The sequence below is a fragment of the Petromyzon marinus genome, chromosome 15, assembly GCF_048934315.1.
Source record: "Petromyzon marinus isolate PM22_M1 ecotype Great Lakes invasive population chromosome 15, UKy_Petmar_22M1.pri1.0, whole genome shotgun sequence".
Lineage (NCBI taxonomy): Eukaryota > Metazoa > Chordata > Hyperoartia > Petromyzontiformes > Petromyzontidae > Petromyzon > Petromyzon marinus.
Window position 1 is genome coordinate 3,944,534 of NC_133681.1, and position 24,556 is coordinate 3,969,089.

The following is a 24,556-nucleotide window of genomic DNA, read 5'->3' on the forward strand; positions in this document are numbered from 1 at the left end:
ATAGTTTTGCAAACAAATTTAGATATGACAAAAAAACACGGCATTTACTATAATGAGGCAAGAATGTCAGTGTGTCCCGTGCGTGGCATCACTCCACGTCTGCCAGCCCCCCTCATCAATAATCATGGCCAGGTGACGTTCTCGTCCTCCACATGGACCCCCCCTCATTAATAATCATGAGCAGGTGACGCCACTCCACATCAAACAGCCTCCCTCATTAATAATCATGAAGAGTTGGCGTCTTCCAAATGGACATCCCCCCCATTAATAATAATTAGCGGGTGACGTCACTCCACATGGGGGGGCGAGGCGCCTCCTCCCCTCTCCTCGGCGTCAACTTACAACCCTCACTACAAAGGCAGAACCCTCGCATCACGCCATCTCCGTAACGCTGTTGAGACATCAAAGTTAAAAGGACGTCGTGATGAACAAGGGATTATAACCTTTAAATGAAATAAGTCTGTGTCACCCGCGGCCTTACAAATTGCACACTAATTGATGCAATGAATATCATGTCGCGCTCTGCTTTTCGCTTGCAAGTTTCAAATTTACTGAAATACACCCATCCAAGGACAGGCCAAAGGCTAGTGCTATAAAGTTTGCTTACTTATTAGGGTGTGTTAAACTAAAGCAGTAAATCTTATCGTTTACGGTAAAACAGCAATCACTTAAAGGATAACCATTTTAATTTTTTGATTTAAAGCTTCCGTGACTGCAGGGATTCATATACTTGGTTCTTTCGGTAAAGTCACGTAGAAGGGAAACAATAAAAATATAAAACAATTGTATTGTTTCCCTTCTATGTGACTTTACCGAAAGAACCAAGAATATGATCAGAATTTTGTTCAGTCATTGGTGAATTTGTATGCTTGTCATGCAATTTACCTTTACCTGCCGTTGTACCTAGCAAAGTTGGAGTTACTGTAGTTTACAATGCGACCATTGCCACCTTTCTCAGATAATTACGGGTACTTTAACGTATTTGTAGGTGCTAACGCTCGAGGTTAGGGTGAGAAATACATAAATTAAGCCTTAATGTAAAAAGTTATCTGAAACAAACGTTGATGTGTTTAACCTGCTGTTGAATTATTTATACATTTGCCAAACCTTAACACCGCATGATCTCTAGGCAGGTTGTGACCAAACAAACATAAGTAGCTCTCGTATTTAGGTCTCTTTGTCCTGTGGCTCATTTAACATTGTGTGAGTGTCTTTGTATGCAGGCCTCTGTGGTGGGAGTGCTTCTGGGAAGACCACTGTAGCCAATAAAATCATAGAGGCCCTGGATGTGCCATGGGTCGCCCTGCTTTCCATGGATTCTTTCTACAAGGTGCAGTGTGGTTTATCACAATTGATTGTAAGGTTTCATATTTAGCCTGGTTTTACTGTATATATGTTGAACTTCTTTCACACCGTACCTAACTAACCATGCTAATCGGAGGTACTGCTCAATGGTGCATCTGCCTTTATGCTTGATGAGTGGAATTCCTTTTAATAGTATAGATTTATAGTCGGTTAAAATATTTGCCACAAATTACTCATTTGGGATTACACACAGCAATCTTTGGCTCCTACTGGCAGACCAATGCTCATTTGCTGACCATTTGCCCGAGTGAACTTGTGCCGTACAGGGACAGCTGCGATGGGGAGGTCTCCTTTGACTGCTTGAGATGAGATTGCGATGAAAGCGCTTTTGAGATGCCGATGCTCATAAAGCGCCCTTTCAATGCAAAGACAATAATTGAACAGCAACTCAATTCAAAAGTTCCTCTGAAAGTGTGCAATCTCTCAAAGTTCTCAATACATGAAAGTTTCATGAATATTATCCAATGTGTATATTTATTTCAAATGTTAATTTAATATTCCATTGAGTAAGTTAATTGTTACTTTGTAACTGACGTGAATATAAAAAAGTGTAAACAAGCTTTTTCGTGCCAAGGTTTTGTTCAGTTATTATCCTGGTTCTACACGCTCATCTGTTGTTACCAGGTGGCCCTCATGCTATTGCGTAATAGATAATGCGGTGTAACACTCGTGTCAATTTTACATCGTCAACTTTGTTGCACTTTGACATCTTACTTAAAAGCATTGTTCACGGTCGCAGATTTTTAGTAAGGAGGAGCAGGAGATGGCTGCAAAGAGTGAATACAACTTTGACCACCCAGATGCGTTTGACTTTGAACTCATCATCAGCACTCTCCGTAAGTTGAAGAAGGGAAAGAGTGTGAAGGTGCCCATCTACGACTTCACCACGCACAGTCGGAGGAAAGAATCGGTATGCCAGTTGTACATGATCAAATTCATACCGCAGCATTTCATGAAGTAGTCATTCTTAAATGCCAAGGAAGTGAGGATATAAGAAAAAAAATATCCTACACTTACAGGCTGTTTATGATATGTAAATATGTATTGAATCTTTCTTAAACCGAGAGATGGTTTAAACGTCCAACGACTTGTACTTTTAATGTTTTCTAGAAAACGGTGTACGGAGCAAATGTAATAATATTTGAAGGCATCCTGTCATTTGCAAACAAAGAGCTCCTGAAGGTAAGCTGCTTACTCATAGTCCACTGGTTCACAATCGTGAGTTAATTAACATACACTGCACGTGATGGACTGAGTTTCACAGAATTTATTTCAGGTGTACTTTGGACTCATACGGAAATGTTATTCACGTGCCATAAATGTTTAATGGAAATATAAAAAATATAAATAATCAATTTTAACCTATTTCTTGTGTAGCCTATGACCAAATAACCCAGAATGCGCTAGATATTGGGAACTCCGCAGGGTTAAACCTAGACATAAATGGGTGACCGCTATGGACAAACATTGTAATAGGGCTTATGGGGCTATGTGTTGGGCAGTGCAAATATAACTGTACTGTATTTCTATGCTCCAACATCTAAGCTTTCTGCATTCACCACCCTGCACAGAGGACCTTATTCCACAATGAATTGACAAAAATGGCCGTACATCTCATTGATTCCACGGCGTACATACACGCGCGTGTACGGCAACGGCCCATCACAAATTAATCCTCGGCTCGTGCCGTTGGTTTCTCGGTGCCACCCAGCTGCTCGACATGAAGGTGTTTGTGGACACCGATTCGGACATTCGTCTCGTGCGGCGCCTGCGGAGGGACATCACGGAGCGCGGGCGAGACATCCACGGCGTCATCAAGCAGTACAACAAGTTTGTGAAGCCGGCGTTCGAGCAGTACATCGAGCCCACCATGCAGCTGGCCGACATCGTTGTGCCACGAGGTGGGCACGCAGGGCATGCTATTTGGACTCTTTTTACCCTCGAAATTGTGTTCTCGCTGTCTGGTGGCCACCTGCTGGGGTTGAAATGTATGCATGTACGTTGAACTTCTTCCGCAGCCGTACATAGCCAACCGCGCTAATTGGAGGTGCGGGGGAGGGACAACAAACTAAACACAAAAAGCAGTTCTGAAGAAATGAGTTTTCATTCTAGATTTAATATTGAAGGTGCTTTTGGTCACAGGCTGCTTTGCTGCTTTCATAGCTAAAGCTCTGTGCACCCAGGTTCGTCGCTCGAAAGGGTTGATGGCCAATGGCGAAGATTGATTATGGGATGTATATATTTCCACACCTCCGATTAGCATGGTTGGCTACGTACGGTGCGAAAGAAGTTCACCATGTATGTATGTATGTCGAACTTCTTTCGCACAGCACATAGCCAACCATGCTAATCGGAGGTGCGGGGAAATGACAACAAACTAAACACAAAAATAATTTCTAAAGAAATTAGTTTTTAAATCTAGTACATAGTTCCAGTGGCTTTCTAATATCTGAAGGAAGGAAGAGCAATCCAGACGGCTGCAGAAGCGCATCTGAAAGCGTGCGATGCGGTGACTGTCTTTGTTCGATGGCCAGACAAAAGCCGCAGCTGCGAGGATGACCAGAGTATGCGTGATGGTTCTTCTTGATGGGAAATAATGTAACATGAGCAAACACAAGATCCAGGTTCGATTTAACACAGTACATAAAATTCGTCACCTGATCCCATCTATGAAGGATGTGATCCCTGACATGCAATATCCCGGCGTCTACAAACTAAGCTGTGCCTGCAGCAGTAGTTATATTAGGAAAACTAAGCGACATGTCTCGGACCGTGTTCGTGAACATAAGGCAGATCTGAAACACGGTAGGACCAATACCTCGGCCGTGGCCGATCATTGTTTTAATGCGGTGGGCTCACACGAAATGTATTTCTCCAAGACGAAGGTACTCTGCAAACCCACTGGCTATCAATAAAGATTCGTTCATGAAGCCATCCAGATATATAGACATAGACACAATTTCAACCGAGAAGATGGGTACAAACTGAGCAATCATTGGAAGGACCGTTATTAACCAGTTTAAGTCATAACTGGCTGTGATGTTTCCATCCTACCTTCTGATGTTAGCAGTTATTTTCGACTGTCTGATTTTACATTAACAGGTTCACACTAACACAGCCACCGTTTACATTGACATGCTAATCTTTCTCACTTTAACATCAATAGCCCCGCCCACTCCATTTATGACCCTTGGGCCACACCCATTAAAAAACTTTAAAAACAGCCTGCATCAGCAGCTTTCCCCCTCTTTTTTTATCCTGATGACGATTGCCTGTGTTGCAATCGAAACGTCGTGATATTTATATTATTTTCAGATTCACTATATATTTTTTATTATTTTACTGTTCTATCTACGTGACTTTACCGAAAGACCCAAATAATAATGTAACTCTTTTTCCACTGTCCAACCGAGCCAGCATGGCGTGGCTCAGGAGGTCTGTCAGATTGTTTTTCTACTGCAAAAGATTAGCCGTGCCACGGACGTCATACACAAGCTCCATGTAGCTGACGCGGTATTGCAGTGTCCTCACGGTGTGCTTACTGGCGTTACACGGAATTAATGTGCCATTATCCCCTGCCTTTGGCCCTGCTTGGCTTCAAACCAGAATTCAGATCTCTTGTGAAGCCAGCCTTACACAGTTTGGCTCCGCCTCAGACAAAGCCATGAATATTCTTGTGTTCCTTTGCCTTTGTATTTACTGCTTTATAACAGTGCCAATGTTAATGGGGAGGGGATTCTGCGATTCCGATCGTAGCTGTAAGTGATTTGCAGTCGAAAAACGTTGATTTGCGCTGTGTGAATCTAATGCTTAAGAGTACAAAGAAAACTGAGTTGTTATCAATAGTGTACGGCTTTGGTTCCTCTTGTGCAGAATATGCAACAATAATGTACATACTTTGGGCATGGAATGTACCCAATTCATATGTGGTGCACAGTGCAGGCTGTCACTAACCTGCCCCAATTTATGCAATTTAGCACAGTGGCACAGTGACAAGAATAGCTTCTCAAAGAATTGTGCTGTTTCAGCTTTTATCTAGACAGTTACTAGGAGATAGCGTGCAATTGAGTCCTTAGAGGTTGTTTTAACACGTCATCTTTTTCCAGTCTGTATTGTGTTGTGCTTTACATATGCCTATGTCTCCATTACCAGAAAACCATTTATTTTGTTCTATTTTAGACTGATTGTATAGTCTTACTGGTTCTAACCACTATTTTTCAAATAATTGTATTTACTCTGTGGTTACTTGTAAGCACGTTTATATTCCTATGCTCTCAACAACATTTTAGGAATAATTGCCAGGGATTTATCCCTCGGGCAAAATTGTCATCTTTTTGTTGTATTCAAAGGATGATGTAAAATAGCTCTCTGCGATCACATAACCACTTAAGCACGGTGATGTGTTTTTTATGAAGCAAAATAATGGAAGCCATTATAACGTATACATTTTACTGATTACATCAGCGGCCTCTTTGCTGCTTCACAAGATATGGTCCATATTTTATTATTGTTGTCACAAATGATGGTACACAACAAGCCCACATCAGATTAAGTAAATGGATTTTATTTTACGTGTCATTGGCTGAATAAAGTCAGTCTTTTTTACATTGTTTTTACATGGTTTTGACTCAAATGACACGAGTATAATTTTACTTTTACTAAATGGTGCTTTCTGGAAATAAAAAATTAAATACTACGATCCATACATGCTGCAATTCATGAGGCATTTTATAAACCAAAACAGCAATTTCAAATGTAGAACACTTAAAATGTTAAACCATAATACAGTGTTCTTGATAGCTTAGTTAATATTTGACTGACTACGCTGATAGATTATTGTATAAACAACAGATTACTGGACGGTATGGTATGATATTTTACTTGAATGAGCATGGAGCGAAAGATACTTATTGCGTTTTAGGATAAACCCCATACTATTGGTTATCTTGTTGGTCAAAGGTCAAGGTGCAGCCCTGCAATTACCTCAAGAGGTTATGATGGCCTACGCTCCTATCCTGGCCAGACGTCTTGGGAGTAACCCACACTCTACCCCACTGCACGCGACCAGCCGATCGAATAACTGCGGCGTACCTACTGGTCGTGCCGTGTGGACAGAGGCGGACAGGGCGGGTGATAGTGCTTTCCAGGGATCTCCGAATTGCAAATCGGTGTGCTAACCATAATACCACAGGGAGCATCGTGCTGCTAATGTTGTTTTAAGCAGTGGCTGATCGCGTTGACCTTGAGCCCTAGAAGAAGAATGTGGATTAGCCACCTCGTTTTGGGAGTTTTAGCCAGCACTGTAATGGATTGTGATCTCACTGTGCTACTGTTCCCCCCCACTGCCCTCCTGCTGCAGGTGGTGAGAATAACGTTGCCCTTGAACTCATCGTACAGCATGTTCACTGTCAGCTAGAGAAGGTACGCACGGGCGAAGTAAAACAAAACAAAAACCCGGTCGTTTTTTTTACTTGCGCGCAATTAAATCCCTTGATTTAGCAATTTCGTTGAAAAGCAACTTTCAATAATTAATATGCTGTTCTTCGTAATTGAATTCTGTTTAATTCACACTAGATTAAGATGCCTTTGAGTAATTGTGCGATAATTCTTGGATTTTTTTAATTTATATTGCGTTTGCATGCCTTTGAAATTTAAATCGACAATGTAGTCTTCAGTTTCATGTTGTTGTTCTTTTTTTAATTGCTGTTTGACAAAGTAGATAGCTCTGCTGTAGGTTGTGTTTAAAGGCCACACTAAAATGCTGCAGATGTAGTACATTTCAGTTCTCTCCCTGTTGTTGTGTTAAGCTTTTGCCTTGCATCGAAATGAGATATGAGTTCACTATGACTGTGGAAGTTGAATTTGTTCAATTTAAAGGGCATTTAATTAAAATTGTATTTTATCACGTATTTTTGTGTGCCATTTGACTTCGGCATACCACAGTAAAAACATTATGTTTGTGTCTTCATAGAAAGTAAAAGCAAGATTAAAATACCATGTCCTGAGCCACTAGTCCACATAGAGAGACACTAAGTCCCAATGAGCTGTCATCTGCTGGGCGGTGATGGCGCACACTTCTAATCCAACACTGGAGGCGAGGGTTTGGTGGATCAACCAAATTTTGTGACACTCCGTTTGTGTGGGCATGAAGGTGTCATACCATTACAATTTTCAATATAGTTCTTTCATTGGATAAAAATGCAAACAAATACCGTTTTAAATAGCTGTTGTGCAGGGAGAGACCCTGAGCCTCTGCAGCAGTGGAATCTAAATGATCATATTTTGCCCGACTCACTTACTTGCAATGTCGAAGTCTAATGTTATTTTGTACTACCTATGCATTGCACACCCATTCAGCACATGCCATACTTTGTTGTATATTGAGAATTGAATGCGTAAAATGTAAATTTTCATAAAGTTTAATCGTATGCGGTCGTAATATAATACAGTATATGAGCATGTGTACAGGCATGCGTAGACATGTTTACAGATTATGAATGTGATTTTGAATGTGCTACACTTTGGATTAGTGTGTACGTATTTAAATCCAAATTGCGGTTACGTGATTGCATACAAAGTACGGCAGATCATTTAACTACTGTGTGCTGTGAAAGAGTCCGTAAATAATTAGTGCAACTTTTCATTTTTTTCTTTCTCCCCATGTGTGATGTGTGACACACTTGCTAAACCCTGACCGAAATGTTTCTGTAACCATCTCAGCGTGAGAGCAGTGTGAGGTATGCTACCATGGTAAAGTACAGAATTGATTTTACCTTTGCGATATGGCAGAGAGGATAACCAGGAATTGCTGGTCCTCAGGTGTGCCGTAACATGGTTAAAGAATGTTGGGTGAAAATATCAAAACGCACTTGTGCTGCACCTGATGATTCATAGAGATAGTGCGATTTTATTTGTGGCATAAGGAGAGCATACCTGAAGGCACGTTCTTTTCCTGGTTGTCTTCTCCGAGGTGTTTTTTTTGTCGAGAAAAACCAGTGAAAAATGTTGGCAGGTAAAATGCATTTATGAGCAGTTTCACCCAAGTTGTCTTGGTTTTTTTGTAGTTTTTTTCATTTCATTCAATTACAAGCTCTGGTTTAAAAAATACTAATCATCAACGCTAAAAATAACCGCGCAACATCCCTTTTGCATTTCCAATGAAATAATTACTACATCTGCCTGCATTTTGTGCTGTTTAGTAATTGTATAATGTTGCTGCCTATAGGGGATTCCCAGTATTTCTCTTCTGGTTGTTTCAGGTTTAAATGGAACACACGCTAATTTATGTCTCGGATTGAAGCGTAATCAATACGGTGCATGGGTGTAGCGGCGGGAAATTAATCGGTCGTACAACATGTAAATAGTTGTATCAAGATGTGTTCCATCCACCTGGAATTCCAGAGGAGAACCACCTCACTCTTGTTGGTCAAGTACAGCAGCAGCCTAATGTATTTGTCCTATTTGTGTTCTCTGTGTTTGTTTTTTACCATGAATATTTTCTTCCATAACCCCGCTCTGAATATTACCCAACTGAACAGAGGAAACTTCGCTGGGATATGTGAGAGAATTTGCATATTCTTTAATACTACACAAATGCCCTTTTGGTTGTTCTCTTTATGGCCGTTGTGCACTAAATTAACGAGGAGCATGAATTAATCACATCACGAAATTTGGTAATCGTTAACTAATTTGGAAATTAATTTTTGCGTTGATTTGGATGACAAATTAACCATCTAGCGTTTTTTTTTTATATATAACTGCACATGTTGGTAAAGTTTTGATTTAAAGCTTTCGCGACTGCAGGGATTCATATTCTTGGTTCTTCCGGTAAAGTCACGTAGAAGGGAAACAATAAAAAATAAAAATATATAAAATTGTTGGTTTTTTATTGTTTTATAATTTTATTATTTTACTGTTTCCCTTCTACGTGACTTTACCGAAAGAACCAAGAATATGTTGGCAATGGCTTGCAGTTCCTGACTTGCCTGAACATGCTAACAGCTCTGCAAGAGATTTGTGTTTGTTTATTTTGCCCCCCCCCCCCCCCTTCAGTGAGACATATTCCTGTGACCATACTTTGTTTTTGCCTTAAATTCCACAATTATAACTAATTCTTTATAATCTCTCTGCCCCCTTTATTATTTTTGTGACCTATCACAATATTGATTATCTTTACAAAATATTTTCGTACTCGATCTTTCTGTGTTGTGTTGTGTTGTATGCTGTGTAGTTTGGTAGTTACGTAAGAGCTGACGAGATCAACATGTGGTTTAACATTATGGAAAAAAGTTGGTGGGCGTTGTGCAAAATTGGCACGTGCCGTACTTAATCTTGGATTTGTGTTGCAAGTCAACCTGCCACCGCACATTTTTAAGTATCTTCGAATAACAAATGACATTTGATTATTGCCATTGTTGATTTCATTGAGCTAAAATAAGTAAAGTAACCGATGTGTTCTCCATATAAACAAGCAGGATAGCCATGTGCACTGTTATTTTATAAATCGTTTGCATTTACTTCAACGTATTCATATATTGCAATAGGTGACTGTTCATCTTTTTAACGACCTATTGGCACTTTGCGTTTGAACAAAATTCCATTTAATGTAAAGCATCTTATGTTAGAGCAGTCATCGCCTTAGTATTTACAAAATGACATGGCATTATGGTTAACCCACTTGTGGAAGAACACTTTCGTAAAGGTTTGATTTTAAATTATCATGGTACTCATCTGGCGGTACATTGCCTCGTTATTTCAAGTGGCACTAAAATCAGCCACATGTAAATAGTTTTACATTGTTTGAAAAAAAACACGTAAATTTATATATAACCGTGAACAATTTTTATTCAATGCACCACCAGATGGGTGACGTTAATGTTGTTTAATTGCATGTGAAATATGTGGATAAGTTTCTGTTTAAGTGACACTTTTTAATTTTGTATTGTAGAACTGAAAAAATGTGTTCATGAGATTGAGCATAAAATTGTGAAATATAAATTTTATCTCAAGCGAGAATTGCATCATTAAACAAGCAGAATTTTTATCTGAGTAAATTAATCCAAACATTCCTAAAATGTTTTTATTCTCACTGTAAAGATTGGACGTCCAAACACATTTTTTCAGACTGAATATACAATGTTGGTTTAAACTTCATTCTATTTAAAAACTTCTGCGTGAGAGCTTTGCTGATGGCATAGAGTTTGTAATAAAAATGATCTTGTTTAGAATAAAAACACTTTTGCAATCATTTAAATTGCCATTGTATTGTAGACTTGAATTAGTATTCTTTTAATTGATGTACATTCCACTTTTGAAAAAGTACTCTAATTAACGCAGGTGTCATAGGTTTATGTGTATGGTAAATAAAACATCTATTTTTGCTTCCGAATGATGCAGCAGAAGTTCTTAACAAGGATGCCCTTATCCTAAGCAACTGGCCATGCCTGTGGATGGTTCACTTGCATTATTTGTCTTTCGGTTTCGCTTAGGGCAGCACTAGCGTCCGCCCACCAAGCGCAGCCTCTTCCAGAGACGCTCAACGTGCTGGAGAACTCGCCGCAAGTCCGCGGCATGCACACCATCATCCGGTACGGTCCTCGCGTGCCGCACCAACGCCACCATCGGCATGCCAACCAGTGGACACACGACGACAGTGTGCAGCAGCAGCAGCAGCAGCGCGTTAACTGTGCAGTGGGTGAGATTTCTGCAGTTTATAAAATTATTGTTGCATTCAAGGTGGAACAGAAAAAGATTTGAAGTTTTCGTGACTGCAGTGATCCATACTCTTTTTGGTTCTTTCGGTAAAGTCACTTAGGTCTAAAATAAAATTAATTAAATCACGACGTTCCGATTGCAACACAAGCAATCGGCAAACAATGTTCTTGCTGTGGTTTTTCCCACCTGATGATGATTGCTTGTGTTGCAATCGAAACGTCGTGATTAAATGTATTTGATTTTATACCCACGTGACTTTACCGAAAACCAAAGAGTATGGACAGAAAAAGGTTGAGAATATCGACACAACGGCAACCAAGGGAGAGAACGTGCCCCATGGTACCTCCATAGCAGAGAGAGCAATGGAATCGGCTCATGTGCAGATGCTAGGTGGTTGTTACATCACAGAACTGCGGCGTAGGGGAGACGATGCCCACATCTGCTCGAGTCATCTGTTTAGAGGAGCTGTGCTCAGCTTATGATTTTTTTTTGCGCTCGGGCCTATGCCTACAAGTGTTGTTCGCTGATCTAAGGTGATATAATGGACACGAATTAACTTCACAGAACCATGTGAGATCAAAATGGCTTGGGAACGTCTTCATCTTGCAGAGGATTGATCACGGCTGCTGGTGATAATGGTTCAGGTGATGCATGTGATAGCTGTACCCAGTGGGTTTTGTATGTGTTAATGGCCCCATGTGCTGGAGCTTCTAACTCCCACTCGAGGTCAGGGTTTCCCAAATTCCAGTCCTCGCGACCCACCACACTACATCCTTCCACGTTTACAAATTTACTTTCATTCAAATACAAATTAACTTCCCCACTACACACGCCCGATGACTGTTAAACACGTCCCACGTGACGCGCTATGCAATTAACACTGCGTCACGTGGAACACGTGCGTACATGCAAACATTGAACACATTTGCACACACTCATACACAGATCTAAATGTTAATTTGAATTGGCTCTATTAAAGCAGACGTGGGACGTGCTTAACTATCATTGGGCGTGTGCAGCGTGGAACAAGTTATTAATTTTTAATGCAGTGCATTGCTAAACATCGAAAGACGTAGGATGGTGGATCGCAAGGACTTGAGTTTGGAAACCCTGCTGTCGGTAGTGTCACTGAGAATCTGAAGACGAAAAATGTGCTAGTCACCATGACAAATATTGCAGTGCCCCCTAACGGCTGTTATTGTTAAAGTCATTGGTCCTACCATGTAATTATACAAGTAGCATCGTTCAAAGAAATTTCACTTGACACATTCCTGCGGAGGGAGCTGGTAGGAACGTTGGATTGCTCGGTCAATGGCCAGGATCAACGGCGGCGTGGTGTATTCCGCAAATATGCCCGACTGTGAGGGCGGGCACAAGCCGGCATAAGTAGGTTAAACGTTGAGTTTTATAAGGGCACCACGGGGTGACCAGCCCCTCCCCACCCAGCCCCACCCCTCCCACCCAGCCCCACCCCTCCCACCCAGCCCCACCCAGCCCCACCCTCCCCACCCAGCCCCTCCCCACCCTCCCCACCCAGCCCCTCCCTGCCCACCCTCTCCTCTCCACCCAGCCCCACCCCTCCCATTTTTGGATGCACGACGGACAGACGGACACAATAATTCCCTGTGGGCTGGTGTAACCAGGAGGTTCCTACCAGTACAACCTATGCTTAATCTGTACCTCTATTGCACCATGTTGTATTTTACAGAAGCAAGGATACAAGCCGAGACGAGTTTATTTTCTACTCCAAGAGACTCATGCGACTGTTAATAGAGCACGCGTTGTCATTTTTACCGTTTCGGGTAGGTGTACGAACTTGGCCGCTATTTTTACTGCATGGCAGCGCGGTTAACTGCGTAAAGTTACCACGCACACTCTGTAAAGGTACATGGAGGACAATGTAACAATGTTATTTTATGTTTTTCACGAAGATTTACATTTTGTCTTACAATCGTACGTTTAATATATCTCTTATACGCCTGTTAACCAGGCTTACTTTGAATGTGTGCAAGTTGACTTGACGTCTGTGTTGTAATGCACACAAACCGTATATCTTAACATTCTGCATCCACAGGACATGTCTGTGGAAACGTACCAGCAAACAATGTACGAAGGGCGCAAATTTGATGGAAAGCGCGTAAGTTACATTTGCACAACACGGTCAAGTCCAAATTGATTGATTACACTAGTTAAACCAATCACAATTAATTAGCTTAGCTACTTAATTCGGATCAATTCGAGCTCTGAGAATTGAAAATAACGGTTTGATGGATGCATCGCCCTTTGGCATTGCATATTTGTATGTGCTGTCTCATGAGCAGGACTCGAACATTTCAGTAATGCCACTTTCTTTGGGCCTTGTAAAATACAATGGTTGGTACACTGCTCTGCAAAGCTCTGAATGAATACTTTATCTTATAACATGATGCCTATCGCACAATTGGAATACAATTTGGACAAATAGCATGAGAATAATTTTCAGTTTTACACAATTGTTAGGTATAATAAAATCAACCAAAACAACAAGAAGACCCATTTTTTTCGATTTCGGTTTGAAAAAAACTATATTTCAAGAGCCACAATGCACGTGAATACAAGACGGTCTTTAATAAATAACATCACGAAGCAGTCATTTTTGAGCCACATACGGCTTCGAGGCCGCAGGTTTGCCGACCCCTTCCCATGGTGAACTGGACTTCCATGGTGAACTGGACTTCCATGGTCAGGGGTCAGCAATCAAAATAACAAAAAAAAATATTTTTTAATTTCTAATTTTAAGAGCCGCACTGCCGTCCTTAAAGAGCCCCATGCGGTTCCGGAGCCGCAGGTTTGCCGACCCCTGAACAAGATGATGTGCCACCAATTTATGTTCTCAGATCACGGGGGTGTCAATCCTGCGCGCCGGCGAGACCATGGAGCCGGCGCTGCGAGCTGTGTGCAAAGACATCCGACTTGGCAAGATCCTCATCCAAACCAACCACGCCACAGGCGAGCCCGAGGTACCCAGCATGACCCACGCGCGTTTCATCCTGGAGCTGGTGTGACACAAGTCACTGCCAGTAACCAAATTGCTAAGAAAACATCGACATTCACTTGCACTCCTCAATGTGTTTTCGTGTTCTAATGCTTTGTTGTTCGGCACGACGCCCGATGTTTCGCTCCGCATGCTGGAAGTTCCTGAAGACGCCCCTAACAGACAGAGTGAAACGTCGGACATTAAACTTATGCAGTAGTATATTCTTGGTTCTTTCGGTAAAGTCACGTAGAAGGGAAACAATAAAATAATAAAAATATAAAACAATACAATTCTACGTGACTTTACCGAAAGAACCAAGAATATGAATCCCTGCAGTCACGAAAGCTTTAAATCAAAATTTATGCAGTAGTATTGACGTTGACCGTAAAACATGCCTATACGTCCCTACATATGCATACACATTTGAATAGTATACAATACTTTTCTCTGGGTGGCAGGACGTTTCATAATGCTTGATTATTGTTTTATCAATACAAACAATGGCAGTTTAACCAATAACATAATAAATCGTTTCGTGAATATATCCAACTCTTCAACAACAGCACCGCTGTTTTTATGACTGCTGAACATGACTTGACTTCTGCTCGTGATAAAGCCTTTTGTTGCTTCGCCACTTTACTTCTGCAAGCTGCACTACTTGAGGCTCCCCAAGGACATCAGTGAAGACCACGTGATGCTCATGGATTGTACAGTCTCCACGGGAGCTGCTGCATTGATGGCCATCCGCGTTCTGCTGGTAATCTCCACAATGCACCTTGCTTTTCGATTCGACGTAGACATTTTATTTGTTCGCGTAGATCCCAATGATCTGTTAAGTGTTTTTTTCATAGGTGTCCAGCCCAAAGTGTATTTGCGTATATAAGAACTCTGTTTTGTGTTTGCACATGTAAAAATATGCTTTAGTCCATCGGCCTACTGGCTTTCGAGACCAACATCTTCCAGCAGAATTGTTTAAAGCAAACAAACTCTGAACTGGTTTTGACCTTCTGGGTGTAACCAGCAAAAATAGGCTTGTTAGACATATGTTGTTGAGTTGCCAGACATCTTTGACAAAAGCATTCCATGTATCCTCTGGGGCTCTATTCAATGCAAAAAGCAACACCGGTCTTGTGTATTATTGCACTTTTAAATCAGTTGTGCGTATCGCAAATGTGTATCTTTGTTACCGTGTGGTGTTGATGTACAGGATCATGACGTGTGTGAGGACAAGATTTTCTTGGTGTCACTGCTGATGGCGGAGATGGGCGTACACTCGGTGGCCTACGCTTTCCCCAGCGTCAAAATCATCACCACAGCCGTGGACAAGAAAGTCAACGACAAGTTCCACATCATTCCCGGAATAGGTGGGTAACTTTTGCGACCCGGGTACATGTGGACCTCCTTGCTGATGTTGTTTGTAAAGTGCGTTGTGTAATTACGTTCATGCTTTTAGACATTCACTGTAGCATTAATGGACGTTTTGTGGTAAATATAGAAAAATAGTACATTGATTAGAATTCTCAATGGGCCATTGTTATGTCGTGTTGTTTTTACAAAATCATGAGTTGTCACCTCCTTCGTGTCCTTATGTGTCTTGTGTCATCGTTGTGGGTTTCAGGTAACTTTGGAGATCGGTACTTTGGAACGGATGCGCCGTCCGATTGGTGTGGGTATTACGAGGATGAAGACGAGCAAGACTTCTAAAGGGAAAGATGAAACAAGACGCACTGCATCATCCAAGGCGTCGACTACATCTCTTTTCCAATTCAACCATAAAATGTTTGTATGTAACAAAAACAGAACGCACAAGCAACTGCGTGAAGGGGCTATGATTGCCACTGACAAGTACAATGTAGGGTGTCGTATGTAATCCTAAAAACAACATGCAGGTCTATTGTCAAGTCAAATAGTTCACACAAATATCTCACAGTTGAACACGATGTAGCACCATACCATCTCATTACCCACTTCCCCTGTCAAGCTACATCACAGTCCGTCAACAGCACTATACTGCTGCCCAGTATCCTGCTATCGAAGTAGTACCCTTGCTTCCTTCCAGCCTCCAACTTGTGATCTTTTCGTCCAGGTAAAAAGGGGATATCTAGTTGAAAGAATCTTGAGCATATACTATGGAGTCCCCTTGGTCTGCTTTCTATTTGTCCTAAAATAGGACCTGTTTTAACTTGCGATCATGTCTGCTCAGCATATTCAGCATAGCATTGTAAATAATATTTTTCTCCATAGGGTGTAATTTATAAGCATGCTGTTTGGTTATAGTATGTATACCTTTTGCTGGTTTCAGAGGCTGTTAATTTTACCTTCACTTCGAATTGGTACATGGTATACTGTTGCAGCACTTTGCATGTTTGTTTTGCTTTAAAACTAAAATGTTGCTATTGCTGGTTGATTGGTTTGAGTAATTTACAAAACGACTAAGAAACATTGTGCTCAAGTCATGTATTGCATTTTTAATAAAAAAAAGGTTTGGAATATCTGATTGTGCTGATATTCATTTTAAAGCATTTGTGCTTTCCCTAGAAATGTATTTCGAAATGTTATTAGATTGAGAGCAATTGCAAACTATAACAATTTGACCTTCATATTCAAAAATATAGGTTAGATTAACAAGCTATTGGAGTACCGATAATTAAATTAAAACTCATTAAATGCTAAAACATTTAACTCATTTCAGATTGGAGTGAGCTGGCTTAAACTAATTAAATACAACTTGATATCTAATTTAATCTAAGAAATCTTTATTTTCATCCAATGAAAAGGAGAAATTGGGATGTGACATCTTGATAAGGAATTGAGTGCATGGGCCAGTTTAGAGGAAATTTCATTCATGACGAAGAGCTTTTAATATAGGCAGTCACAGATTGCGATCTTTAATGGAACTAGCTTGAGAGAAATTGTCTGCAATGGGGACCAGGAATCTAAATTGGGGGAGCATTTTGATTTAAAGCTTTCGTGACTGCAGTAATTCAACATGACTTTACCGAAAGAGCTAAGAATATGGGGGAGCATTGTTTTGTTGACTCTTTGCCAGTGAAATTTTTGTTTGTCACAGACAGAACCGATCAACTTGCGTCACGCATTGTCACGTGGTAGTTTAACGCTCCCTCCTCGCAGATGGTGCCATTTGATCACTTTCCCACAGAAATAGCTCAAAACATAACGTCCACTGCCAGGCTATTGGTTTTTATCTTTACATTCGGCGATGGCTCACGGATATTTAAGTCTTTTTGCAAGGAGAAACTGGTTAAACGAGTTATAACCTGGACCTGTTGTGCAGCTCAGTAGCTCATCGGGTAGAGAGTTAAAGGTAACGTTGCAGCCCTGCAATTACTTGTTCAGGAACTCCGCTAGACGGAGCTCTTGATGGGATTTTGACTACCCACACTTTATTCCACCACAAGCGACCAAACGTTTTCATTCATCGGTTTGACTTAATGGTCTCCAATAAAGTTATCACCACCTGGTAATATAGTGAAGCCCTAGGAATGCTTTAAAAATGTGACATTTCTCAAAACTGTCAAGACTTGAATTAGCCACAAACTCTTAAGAATCTTCAGTATTTTAATTTGGCTTTGAGTCTCGGGCATTTATAATGAACTCAAACTCCCAAAATGAGCGTTGATTAGTCTGGCAGTGAGCCTGAGGCATTAACGAGAATCGAAAACTTAAAATTTTAAACGAATGTACAGTATTAGATTTCAATTCCAATCCATGACCTACTGAACAAGTCTTGAGAGAAGCTTTCCAGGATAAGCCGCATTGCATTTTTGTTACGATGGTGCCACTTGGTATACTGAGCATGCCCGCTATGCCTATGTCCCTTCTTAAAGAGACATTGTATTGCAGTAGTCGTTTATATCACGAGACATGATCAATTCACTCATGGATGAAGGCCATATACGGTACTTTAAATGTAGAATGCAAATATGCAATGGCAGTAAATTGCATACACTTTAGCCTTAGTCATCAACAACATACATTATTACAGTACTGTATAATGGCAATTATTTACCCAGGAAAGCCTCGCCAAGTCTCAATACTTTATTTTCATTATGAACCGGCATTGTAAACGGTCGACCGGTTCCATTCAATGATTGTTTGACTTCATGATGAAGACAACTGAAGCGCCCGCGGTGAAACACACTCAACAGCTGCCATCTCCTGGTGACATTTTTTCAGGCCAAGTTTACAACATCTGTCGAGTCCTGGTTAGTCAAGCAAGCAGGGCCGGCAGAGGGCCATTCACCACCAAATGTCCCATGGCTCACGCCTAAGTTTAATATGATTAGCGGTGAATCACTGTTATGGTGGCCACACATCATATCTGCTGGACACCCATCCGAGATGAGTAGGAAGCAGGTTCAAATCTCGGGGGCGCCACGGTGGCGAGATATTAACTCCCTCGCTAGGTATACAGCAGGTAGTGGTTTCAATCCCAACCCTGATCCCTGCTGTATATTTGCAGTTTGCGTGTCTCTCCCCAACATTTAGAATCAATATGCCTTTAGAGTATTTGGCTGATATACATTTTTTCACGATAAGCCACTTTGTTGAGCTACCATTTGTGGCCAGATCGCTTCTGAAAAAGAGCCACACCGCTCAGTGGGACTTACCTGCTAAAGTAAAAACAAATTTAATCTGCTTCACCTCCCACACTCAGCACTGCTATCACCTGGCCACTTCGCGGTCTGTGTGGTTTTTGCGATATTAAATTACTACAATGTTAAGAGAATGTACATACCGTGTATACGACTTGTAATGTAACTACATTTAATTGGGTTTGTCGCTTGAAGTTTGTTTTTCTACATATAATGAATACGCCCACCGAATAAATGACGCCACGAATTCATCTCGTGCACATGTGGCTCGGTTGCATTGGGGCGGCCTTTTATCTAGCAGTGGATTGACCGTGGTGATTGCTCATCATCAAACGAGCACAGCAGTCCATTGCTCGAGACACAAACATATCTGACGGTGAACCTTTCATTCGGTTTGTCGCTTGCCAAAAATAAACCAGGATTTATTTAAATGTACTGTACAGGGTGGTCCAAATGACTGGTGACTCCCATTTAATGGGCACCACGGTGGCCAGATGTTAACTACCTCGCCTGGTATACAGGAGGTTGTGGGTTTGGTTCTGACCCTTCTGCCTGTATATTTGGAGTTTGCGTATTCTCCCAGTGGGTTTGTCTCCGGGTCCTCTGGTTTTTCCCTCCACATTAAGTTTCATGCTCTTAGAGTACTGTATTTGGCTGCTACACATTTCCACATGATGATAAGCCACTCCGTTGAGGTATCATTTGTGATCGCCAGGTCGCTTCTGAAAAATAGCTATAAAGCTCAGTGGACCTCTGACTTGGTCAAAAAAAAAGTTACGTTTTTAGTTTAATTCTCTAAAACTTGTTTTAAAATAAGGATTAAATAAAAGAAATGATTATATGCAACGCGATGGTAAAAAAAAATTAGGGATCAATTATTTGGGGGGGGGGTATCACAAGACATCTGGACCACCCTCTATAAACACATTCAGCGTCATTGACCGCCGCCGAGAACGCCGCCACGTGCCGACCACGTGGGTGTCTTGCTTTGCGTTAAGGGCATGGGAATCACGATCCATTCTGAATTACCACACCGCATTGGTATGGGGGGGGGGGAGCTTCTAAAGGGCCGTTCATAAATGACGTCACGCGATTTTGGACGATTGTTGACCCCCCCCCCTCGTCACACGGCGTCACAAAAAGTCAGACCCCCCCTCTCAAATATGACGTCACAAAGCTCTGCCCCCCCCCCCAAAAAACATATTTCCATTTTGAAAATAAAACATGCTTCAAATCGCTTTAAACTATTGTCATTGTAGTGCGTATTTAATGTGGCGCTGCACTCTGATGTTGTAGGAGAAAACATTTATTAAAAAGTATATTTAATTAAGTAGAATGTGTTTATATTTAAAGTTGCGCATTTTGATGTGACGCCACATTTCTTAAACACCCCCCCACCTCGTCACACATCGTCACAAATCTCTGACCCCCCACCTAGGTGCGTGACGTCATTTATGGCCGGCCCCTAAGTCACCAGGATCTTCTGTCATTGTGTTTGTGGGGGGGGGCGACCCCCGACCGCCCTCCGTTTGCGTTCGATGGGCCCGTCCAATAGCTGTGCTCCGGACGCGATGTTCGGATATCCCTTGTGCGCTCTACGAAATGTGGAATCGCGTGGCAGGCAACGACGCAGCCGTCAGCTGCGTTGTGTAACGCGTGGTGCCGGGGGCCGTCTTTGTCGTTCAGCGTCTCAAGAAGATCGACGACGGCTGTGTGTGCGTGTTCGCCAGGTGACAAGGGTCGACTCTCTCGGGGGGGGGGGGGGGGGGGGGCCTCGTCGTACGCGTTTGCTGGTGCGTGGTGTAAATATCGACACTCGGTGACGACCGCACCAACAACAACACCACAACAACACCACAACAACAACCGCGTGCGTGCCGTGGTTGTTGGCTGGCCTGCCCCGTAGGTTTGCCGCTCGCTCCCCCCCCCCCCACTTGCGCCCCCCCCCCCCACTTGCTCCCCCCCCCCACTTGCCCCCCCCCACTTGCTCCCCCGCCCCCCAAAGAGGCTGTAACGTTGTGTAGGGGGGGGGGAAATCTTCGTCTCGGGCCGCTCTCGTCGACTCGCCAGGCACGTGCGCCACGTGCAAGGTGGTCCGCGGGAGAGAGTCGACGTCTGCGTCTTCATTGACGCCGCTTTGGATGTCGTCGTTAAAGTGCCCGCACTGGCTAGGCCACGTGCTGCGGTGCCCGCACGTGGCCTAGCGCGCGTACCGCGCTACGCAACCCGCTTACTGTATATCAGAACCGGTCCCGGGCCCTCCCCCAAGGTCGACTCGAGTGACCGGTGCGGTGCGTGGTAAAAACATACATCGCCACTGGGGGGGGGGAGACAAAGGCGGCCGGGCGTGGTTGTTGGCCACCCAGCTCCTCGCGTGCCACAGTGCCGGGCTTCATAGGCGCTCCTCGCTAACAGCACTTGCCCCGGCAGTCTGTTAAGGCTACACGGGGGATCTTTGTAACTTGTCTCGTGTGGTGGAGCTCAGTCTTTGAATTGTGACGTGAAGAACTCCGTTTTCGAGGTTGTAGCGCGTCGTCCTTGCTCGTCGTTATGTCCGACGTTTCGCACCATGCACGTGCTGCGGCGGGATCGCGTTGGGGGCGGGGTGGGGGGCGCGCTGTTATGTTCCAAGTGCAGCGAAACGTCGGACGTGAATGCGACAAAGCGGTACAACCCGAACATTTGCTTCGCGTTGCTATCAAGTTATGCGTATGTCCTGTCATGCTGACGATTCGGGCAATGGTCCTACCTTAGAGTACGTGTTGGATACTGTACTGTACACTTGTCAAATACCGTACAGTACCCGGACATCTTATAAAGTAAAACAATTGCATAAGCAGCACTCTGTACGATGACCCCTAATAGCATTTTACAACTGCTCCGTTAACGCGCTACTAATTTAAAATCGCGAAGCCAATCCGCTGCTGGATGAAGGCTGTTTTGACCATACTTCACCACGTTTGTTCGGTGCTGATTATCGGTGAAGTTGGTGAGCTTGGGAATGAAACTGTGGTGCCCGAGTGAAGAGCACACGCCACCTACGTTAACAATGCACGTCGCCACTTGACCATACTTCACCACGCTGGTGAGGCCGGGGAGCATAGATGGTTTACGCATGGTATACAGCAAAGCGCTGTTACAGGCCTCTGCAACCAAACTAACTGTGCCCGCACTGCCCTCTGCTGACATCGTTGCAATCAAATGAAACTCTTTTAGAGTCTACACAAAACCACAAAGTTCATGATTTAGTGTGAAGTGGAGGGGGGGGGGCGGTGGCTGTGATAATGAATCCCACAACGCGAACTGTGGTCAAGACCACGACCTTGCATTGGCCTTCAAACCGGCAGTGGACGGACTAAAAGGAGTTGGCGCTTTATTTTCCGCGTCGGTATAAAATTGTCACTATTTTTAGTTTTCACTGCTTGGGTTATTGGCCGTCGAATGAACGTGTCTTTTTTTTGTTGCTGGGTTTTTTGTTCTTAAAGTTTTGCTTATCGCTTGCCGCTCGTTTGTGTTTTTTCAACCTTGTACAAAGTGCACACGCGCGGCATTGGTAAACTGTGGGCACGGTCACGAATTCCCGGTGAGCACCGGATTTTGTTTTTTTTTGAGAGCCGTAGATGATCATGTTCAGTTGTTTGTGTGTGTGTGCGCGCGCAAGTGGCTGGGCAAAATACTATTTTGGTTCTTTCGGTAAAGTCACGTAGGTATAAAATCTAAAATAAATAAATTCACGACGTTTCGATTGCAACACAAGCAATCATCATCAGATGTGAAAACTACAGCAATATTTTTTTGGGGTTTTTGGGCAATGTCAGGTTTTGGCCAGAAGGTGGCATTGCTGTGACGTGACACGGCACCAATGGGCAGTTATCATAGAGGCAATTGGTTCTTCACTCATTTTCAGAGTGGGGGGGGGGGTGTCAGACATTTGTGACGATGTGTGACGAGGTGGGGGGGAGGCCTTGAGAAATGTAACGTTACATCAAAATGCGCAACTTTTAATGAATATATAATTGTTATAACAACACTAATTGTTATAACAACACTCCTACAACATCAAAGTGCAGCGCCACATTAAATACGCACTACAATGACAATAGTTTAAAGCGATTTGAAGCATGTTTTATTTTCAAAATTGAAATATGGTTTTGGGGGTGGGGGGCAGAGCTTTGTGACGTCATATTTGAGGGGGGGGGGGTCTGACTTTTTGTGACGCTGTGTGACGAGGCGGGGGGGGAGAAAAATCGTCCAAAATCGCTTGACGTCATTTATGGACGGCCCCTAAGACATCATCGCTGTGAGGGTCGCCACACCATTTGAAACCATTGGGGGTTTGACAGCAGCACGACGACGATGATGATGATGGGGGGTTGTCACGTGTCGTGTGTTGTCGGGGGCCCCGCACGTCAGGGTCCGCACTAAAGGCCACCAGGAGCCCCCAGTAGCCCAGGGGCCTTGCAATGAAGAACGCAATCATCGGCAGTCCAGTTGGGGAATGAATCACAGTGCACAGACTTAAACGTACCCACTGGAGCTGTGACAAATAGTCGATTAATTGCCGTTAAAATGTAATCGGATACATTCTAGTGGTCGATTACTCAAGCCCAGTTGAAAATTGTGGCTGCCCCCCCCCCACATCCTTTCTCCTGAAGGCAGGAAACCCCCTACAACCCACGCCCAATGCTGATGATGTTGCCAAGCCCTGCCCATCACCTCCCATCCAGCGGCACACGTGGGAACAGATGTGAGACTTTTTAAACTGTTTTCGTGTTATCCGATAAGTCGAGTAATCGAACTGATATTCACTGGAGTGGTTGATTACATAATTAACCGGATAGCACAGCTCATAAATAGTTTGAGATTTAATGACAGTGGTACAACTTGAAAGATCTACACCGCACCGCCACATCACCACAGTCCTCAGATCCCTTCAATCGCTCCCAACGTAGTCCCGAGTCAATTCTAAAATCACCCTCGTACTGTCTTCAGGATCATCCTACATGGATTCGTTACATCTCCCCTTCGTAGCTTTCTATTCTCTCCTCCATGTGCTCCCCTCTGCGATGACCAGGGACATCTAGAGCAGTGTTCTTCACTAATTTTCAGAGGTGGCCTTTTTTGCCAATAAGACAACAGTGTGAGAGCCGCCGCACATTTGAAAGCATTGGGTTTGACAGCAGCGTGATGTTTTGACACGTGTGTAAAGTCGAGGGCCGCACTAAAGGCCACCAGGGGCCGCACTAAAGGCCACCAGGGGCCGCTATTGTGCTGCGGGCCTTGCAATGAAGAACGCTGATCGACACCCTCCCGTCAACCTTCACTCAATGAAAATCTCCTTCTCTGCTGCTGCCCCCGTGGACTAGACTTCTCTTCCAATAGCCACAATTGCCTCTGTTCAATCACAGCTCAAAACTTGTATCATCTCTTCTGTCAATAACTGGTCCATCTCATGTGAAAATGTGTACGGTATCTCCACGTTTTCGTTGGTTGCCGTGGTGTGCTTGTTCTTACTCTCTGGAGAGCGTCTTGAGATTCAACTGCGTTGTTTCCCGCACCTACGGTTAGCACAGTTGGCTACGTATGGTACGAAAGAAGTTCAGCATACATACATTTATACATGCTATGAAATAATAATTATATTGCACGATGAGAATTCTTGCAAGATGTAGGCCGTCATGAAAACAGATAAGGTAGAACGTTGAATAGGGCGCTCGGTGAGCTTACTAATAATATAAAGCGTTTGGAATGTGTGCACCACTCCACCACAATTCTACGTGGGGTCCGTATCTCCAAGTGGGTGTTGGAGGATGTTGTGGTGGCAGTATTGGATCATGGGTTATAT

The 24,556-nt window shown here is 43.1% G+C and overlaps 2 protein-coding genes across 9 annotated transcripts in view; both read left to right on the plus strand.

Moving 5' to 3' along the window:
• UCKL1 (uridine-cytidine kinase 1 like 1) overlaps positions 1–16,585 on the plus strand; it is a 28,388-nt gene extending 11,803 nt beyond the window's left edge. The window contains exons 3-15 of one of the 2 annotated variants that reach the window (XM_032954671.2): positions 1,224–1,330; positions 2,105–2,275; positions 2,476–2,547; positions 3,077–3,266; positions 6,725–6,786; positions 8,904–8,923; positions 10,854–10,952; positions 12,788–12,881; positions 13,154–13,216; positions 13,956–14,078; positions 14,745–14,852; positions 15,303–15,459; positions 15,714–16,585. In XM_032954671.2, the coding sequence (XP_032810562.1) occupies positions 1,224–1,330; positions 2,105–2,275; positions 2,476–2,547; positions 3,077–3,266; positions 6,725–6,786; positions 8,904–8,923; positions 10,854–10,952; positions 12,788–12,881; positions 13,154–13,216; positions 13,956–14,078; positions 14,745–14,852; positions 15,303–15,459; positions 15,714–15,799 (1,352 nt within the window). In that variant the 3' untranslated portion in view covers positions 15,800–16,585. Of the gene's footprint in view, positions 1–1,223; positions 1,331–2,104; positions 2,276–2,475; positions 2,548–3,076; positions 3,267–6,724; positions 6,787–8,085; positions 8,103–8,903; positions 8,924–10,853; positions 10,953–12,787; positions 12,882–13,153; positions 13,217–13,955; positions 14,079–14,744; positions 14,853–15,302; positions 15,460–15,713 lie in introns of both variants that reach the window. The other variant, XM_032954672.2, reaches the window with a different exon arrangement.
• Positions 16,586–20,202: 3,617 nt separating this feature from the next.
• MPV17 (mitochondrial inner membrane protein MPV17) overlaps positions 20,203–24,556 on the plus strand; it is a 45,560-nt gene continuing 41,206 nt past the window's right edge. Inside the window, exon 1 of one of the 7 annotated variants that reach the window (XM_032954680.2) lies at positions 20,203–20,441. Coding sequence is in view for 3 of the 7 variants with exons in the window: in XM_076067223.1 (XP_075923338.1) it covers positions 23,457–23,458 (2 nt within the window). In the remaining 4 variants the exon portion in view is untranslated. The other 6 variants (XM_032954681.2, XM_032954676.2, XM_032954682.2 and 3 more) reach the window with 6 other exon arrangements.